General features: G+C 41.1%; 1 protein-coding gene across 1 annotated transcript in view; it reads right to left on the bottom strand.

Annotated features, from left to right (window-relative positions):
- Positions 1 to 1,209, bottom strand: part of TRIM54 (tripartite motif containing 54) — a 36,582-nt gene extending 35,373 nt beyond the window's left edge. The window contains exon 1 of the mRNA XM_070742056.1: positions 677 to 1,209. Coding sequence (XP_070598157.1) covers positions 677 to 844 — 168 coding nt within the window. The 5' untranslated portion in view covers positions 845 to 1,209. The remainder of the gene's footprint in view (positions 1 to 676) is intronic.
- Between the last annotated feature and the right edge of the window lie 5,110 nt (positions 1,210 to 6,319).

Raw genomic sequence — 6,319 nt, forward strand, 5'->3', positions numbered from 1 at the left:
CGAGAGCAATCATGGGCTTCCCTAGGTATGCCCATGTTACACCAACACTCCGCTGTCTGCAATGGTTGCTGATCAATTTCCGGTCACAATTCAAAGTGTTGGTTATGACCTTTAAAGCCCTTCATGGCATCGGACCAGAATATCTCCGGGACCGCCTTCTGCCGCACGAATCCCAGCGACCGATTAGGTCCCCCAGAGTTGGCCTTCTCCGGGTCCCGTCGACTAAACAATGTTGTCTGGTGGGTCCCAGGGGAAGAGCCTTCTCTGTGGTGGCCCCGACTCTCTGGAACCAGCTCCCCCCAGAGATTAGAACTGCCCCCACCCTCCTTGCCTTCTGTAAACTCCTTAAAACTCACCTCTGCTGTCAGGCATGGGGAAATTGAGGCATTCCCCCCCCCCTCTTCCCCGGGCCTATACTATTTATGTATGGTATGTCTGTGTGTATGTCTGGTTTAATAATGGGGTTTTAAAATGTTTTTTAAATTTATTAGATTTGTCATGAATTGTTTAATTGTATGCTGTGAGCCGCCCCGAGTCTACGGAGAGGGGTGGCATAGAAATCTAATAAATAAATAAATAAAATAAGTAATAGAAGAGTCAACATTGCCCACCCCTGTGTCCAGACCGATCGGAGTCCCTTTCATATTATGCATGGATTCCTGGGCTTCTTGCTCACCTGAAAAATGTCGTTGGCACACTTACGACAGAGGTTGTGTTGGCAGGGCAGGATGACCACAGGTTTGGTGAACATCTCCAAACAGATGGGGCAGATAAGCTGTTTCTCCAGGTTATCCATGTTCTGTGAAGTCCCCAGCATCGGCTTGAAGCCCACGGCAAAGTTCATCCCCGCAACACCGATTCTTGCCCACAGCACACTCCAATGGGCTGGATGGATGACCCTCTCAGCTTTTCCTAAATGCCTGCCTTGCCAATCTCTGCTATCTCTCTCTCTCTCTTGTTCTGCCCGTCTGCTACAGCTCCCCTGCCTTGGCAGTGATGGCCTCCCCTGGCTTTTTCACCTTGGGCCTTTTCCTGTTCAATTTCCACTTGGGGAATTTCTCTCCGTCCACCAAGCTCGCTTCTCTGTTTCTAGATTGCCTCGTCCGATCTTGACTTTTTTTCCCCTGACATCATTCCTTGTCCTGAGACTCCGAGGCTATTCTTAGAAGGTCACATGACCCGAATGGAATCCCAGCTGCCATTTTTGTCTCCGTAAAGGGAGCGGGGGCAAAGCAACAGCTGTCAACGGGATCAGGTGACACTTAGTCACTACTCCACAACAAGCGATGACACCCTCAAAAGAGGGCTGGCAGACTGGGGAGGGGGAAGCAGCCCGTGGCATACTCCTATGCTATAGCCATAACAGTAAGGTTCAAGTATTGTTGGGGAAAAGAATTAAAACTTTTCACATATTGGATAAAAATAAAGACCTATTACTAAATAACATCAACAACAGCAACAACAGAATTGGAAGGGACCTTGGACGCCTTCAAGTCCAACCCCCTGCTTAGGCAGGAAACCCTACACTACTTAAGACAGATGGTTATCCAACATCTTCTTAAAAAACTTCCAGTGTTGGAGCCTGCAGAACTCCTGGAGGCAAACTGTTCCACTGGTTAACTGTTCTATCAGGAATTTCTCCTTAGTTCTAAGTTGCTTCTCTCCTTGTTTAGTTTCCACCCATTGCTTCTTGTTCTACCCTCAGGTGCTTTGGAGAATAGCCTGACTCCCTCTTCTTTGTGGCAACCCCTGAGATATGGGAACACTGCTATCATGTCTCTCCTGGTCCTTCTTTTCATCAGACTAGACCAGGGGTAGGCAAAGTTGGCTCTTCTATGACATGTGGACTTCAACTCCCAGAATTCCTGAGCTAGTATGATTGGTTCAGGAATTCTGGGAGTTGAAGTCCACATAGAAATATAGAAACATAGAAGACTGATGGCAGAAAAAGACCTCATGATCCATCTAGTCTGCCCTTATACTATTTTTTGTATTTTATCTTAGGATGGATGGATGTTTATCCCAGGCATGTTTAAATTCAGTTAGTGTGGATTTACCAACCAAGTCTTAAATTCAGTTAGTGTGGATTTACCAACCGCATGTCCTAGAAGAGCCCTGGACTAGACATACCCAGTTCCTGCAGCCGTTCCTCATATGTTTTAGCCTCCAGTCCCCTAATCGTCTTTGTTGCTCTTCTCTGTACTCTAATTTCTAGAGTCTCAACATCCTTTTTGCATTGTGGGAATCGTGGTAGAACCTGATGTTATATAACTGACTGGAACCCGAATTGCAAGTGTCTACTAAGGAATAAAATGAATTCTCTCATTTGCATTTCTTCAAACAGGTTCCATGACATATTGCAAACTGAGTTTGCAACTATGAAGTCAAGGAATGCTGTGAATATGTTAAGTGGCTGCTCAGTCTCTTTTTTTGCAAGTGCAATTAAGCTGTTGGCTCTTGGTTTGATTGTACTTGACACATTAAGCAGCATATGCTTCTCAACGTTCAAAATGAATCATCAAAATATTAAGGGGAAACATGTAAGATTACAAGACCTCAAGGTAACCTTCGTAAACACTTTGCCAAGAAAAACCCAAAACAAGTCTTACAACTTTGATATTCAAAGCAATTTATAGCCATTAGCCAAGGATAGTTAAAAAGCCACCGCTTTGAATCACACCAACCAATCTTAACAACATAAATATCTAAACTAGTCTTGCAGATCCTGGGGCCTTCAAAACAGGATTTCCAGCAGACAAAATCCAGATCTGGATAGTTTCCAACTGGGGTTGGAACAAGAAGGCTGCTTAAAAATAATTGGGATCTTTATGACAAAGCAGCAGAAATTGATATTATATGTTCTTACTCATTAAAATGGACACTGTGTAGTTTGGGAGGAAAGTATTCTCTGTTAATTACAAAATAGTTTTAAGCCTCTTTATCTGAATAAACTTTTTATGGGGGAGACCAATTGGAAAATTATGTAGAAATTCAGGCTACATATTGCAAATTATATTTCCCAAAGTTTTTATTACTAACTGGCTTAAACATAAGCTAACTTCAGTTATATAGCCAGATGGATGGATGGAATAAACATTTGAGTAATTATGTTTAGTATAGGACAATTTTATTTTTGTATAGGTTCTTTCTTCTTTTCGCATATAATTTTTAAAAAACAAAACATTAATGCCTATACAAACATTTGTTAATTGCCTCAGGTTGAAACACATCATTTCCATCCATTCTTGCTTCTTCGGATGGATCATACTTCTCCAGGATTTCGGTTTTCCAGCCCTACTACTGATTATCCTTTTAAATGAAAAGGCAAAAGATGAATTTGGTAGGTTCTGGAGGAAAAGCACTCACCCATTGACTTATCCATCCCACTGAAATACTATATGGGATTAGAATACTTGAAAAGTCTTCTTAGAAAAGAATTGTGTGGCCTTAGTGTAGTAGCTAAAAGGATTTCAGCTTACAACAGAAACAAAAGATTTGATCACAGATGCCCAGGACAACACAAAAAATCCCAATCATCACAATTAAACACCATAAGATATTGGTGCAATGGACAGAGTCTGGGGTATACTTGGAATATGCAAGAAAAGGCTAGAAATCTTTGCATTAAAATACATATACTGATTAAGATAATCTTTAAAGATCAATGTGCAATTCAAACCAGCATTTTTTTTTCTTTTGGGACTGATGGACAAAGGGTTGGAATAGAAATGTAACTTTGTATATGCAGCAAGATTATTGTATGCATAAAGATGGAAAGATTCGGCATTATCCCCAATGGAGGAATGGTTGGTAAAAATGATAGAAGTTAACTTCTTTGATTAGGGAAAAGAAATATCTACAGTTATTGCTAACTGGAAATCCCTTACAGACTTTTTGCATGAAATAGAAAACATGGACATGATTTATGGTTTTGATGATTAAACAGAATAGATATAGAAAGAAGAGAGGTATGTTGTAACCATAGAGATAAAGTTATAGCAATAGCACTTATATATAGTACTGCTTCACAGTGCTTTAAAGCCCACTTTAATCATTTGCTTTATATTTTTTCTATGTATTTCTTTCCTTGCACCTCTCTTTGACTTCTTTTCTTTATATTAGTTTATGTTAGCTTTTTATATTCTTTAAAATATCTTTAATAAAATAATATATAAAAGGAAACATTATTTGGAGTAATTGGACCTAGACCTGATTCTCAAAGCAAAAATATGTATCTGTTTATGTCTTCCTGACCCATTTATTATTCTCTCAATTGTAGAGAATAGTCACTTCCTAATACTTTTTTTTGCTAAAGTAGGGAGGAGATGTAGTCAAATTACTACCAAAGTAATCATTCTTAAGCCATATAATACCATTAAGACTGAAGAGACAATGCAGCTTTTAGGCAAGGCTGGACCAAGCAGGTTAAGTTCTAAAATAGGGCACATTTGTAATTAAAATTTAAAAACATACAATTTCAAAAGTGAAAATTCCTGTTGATAAAGATACCCATTTATTATACTCCTGTTGACAATAATTCAGCCCCTGCTTCTATTCTATTGTCAAAAAGTTCATATGATTAAGATACATTCTTTGGAGCGGGATTTTCTCAACTTGGCTATTTTAAAAAGTGTGGAATTCTGGGAGTTGAAATTCTCACATCTTAAAAGTTGCCAAGGTTGAGAAACACTGCTGTGAGGGAATGAAACAAATTAGCTTCATCTCCTATGTGACAGTCTTTTAAAAATACTGTATCTTGAAGTATTTAAAGAATAAAACATGACTGCAGCAAAACAGGTCAGACATGGAAGAGCGGAAGTCAAACGTCTCCCCAGAAGCCTGAATCTTTACATACTAGTACTGGCTCAAATATGGTGGTTCCTTCTGCCGTTATTTATCTGTTGTGGGCACCTTATTCCACCCCAATGTGTGTGAGAAAGGGCACTCACAACCTGTGCTATCTAATGACCAAAGATAAAAACAAAAAGCAAATTTCTATGGTATCCCTTGCTGATCTTATAGCTTATGACCATTCCCATCAGTTATATATACAGTGATACCTTGTCTTACAAACTTAATTGGTTCCGGGACAAGGTTCTTAAGGTGAAAAGTTTGTAAGACGAAACAATGTTTCCCATAGGAATAAATGGAAAAGCGATTAATGCGTGCAAGCCCAAAATTCACCCCTTTTGCCAGCCGAAGCACCCGTTTTTGTGCTGCTGGGATTCCCTGAGGCTCCCCTCCATGGGAAACCCCACCTCCGGACTTCTGCATTTTTGTGATGCTGCAGGAGAATCCCAGCAGGGGAATCCCAGCATCACAAAAACGGGCGCTTCGCTGGCAAGGGAAGTCCAGAGGTGGGGTTTCCAGCGAAGGAAGCCTCAGTGAAATCGCAGCATCGCAAAAACATCAAAGTCCTCAAAGCCCCACCTACAGACCTCTGTGTTTTTGCGATGCTACAATTTCACTGAGGCTCCCGTCGCTGGGAAACCCCACCTCCGGACTTCCATTGCCAGCAAAGTGCCCATTTTTGCGCTGCTGGGATTCCCCTGCAGCATCACAAAAACACAGAAGTCCGGAGGTGGGGTTTCCCATGGAGGGGAGCCTCAGGGGAATCCCAGCAGCACAAAAACGGCGGCGGTGGGTTTGTAAGGTGAAAATAGTTTGTAAGAAGAGGCAAAAAATTCTTAAACCCCGGGTTTGTATCTTGAAAAGTTTGTATGACAAGGCGTTTGTAAGACGAGGTATCACTGTATATTTATCTATATCTTATTTCTTGTAGATTTGATTTAGCGCTCTTGCTCATTTAAATATCAATATTTAATTATGGTTTTAAATACTGATTCTGTTTTCCAAGGTACCCCTGAACATTTATTCCCCTCTGGGGCCTAATTCCGTGATGGCGAACCTATGCCACACGTGCCAGAGGTGGCTTTCAGAGTCTTCTCTGTGGGCTTGTGCACCGTCACCAGCTGCTCTTGCGCAAGCCAGGCAGTTGATCTTCATGCGTACCGGAGCCCTGGAAACCCAAAGACCACCTGGCTGGCACGCGCAAGTACAACGGCCAGTTGGTCTTTGGGTTTCCACGACTCCAGTACGCAGGTGCGTCCGGTTTGGGCACTCGGTGCCAAAAAGGTTCATCATCATTGGCCTAGTTATTTATAAAAACGTTGACTAGAGTAGATCTAAGACAGAACTCAACATACAGTGGTCCCTCTACTTATGAACTTAATTTGTTCTGTGACCAGATTCTTAAGTAGAAAAGTAGAACCAATTTTTCCCATAGGAATCAATGTAAAAGCAAATAATGCGTGCAAAC

Source organism: Erythrolamprus reginae, chromosome 1 (genome assembly GCF_031021105.1).
Source record: "Erythrolamprus reginae isolate rEryReg1 chromosome 1, rEryReg1.hap1, whole genome shotgun sequence".
In the NCBI taxonomy this organism is placed as follows: Eukaryota; Metazoa; Chordata; class Lepidosauria; order Squamata; family Dipsadidae; genus Erythrolamprus; species Erythrolamprus reginae.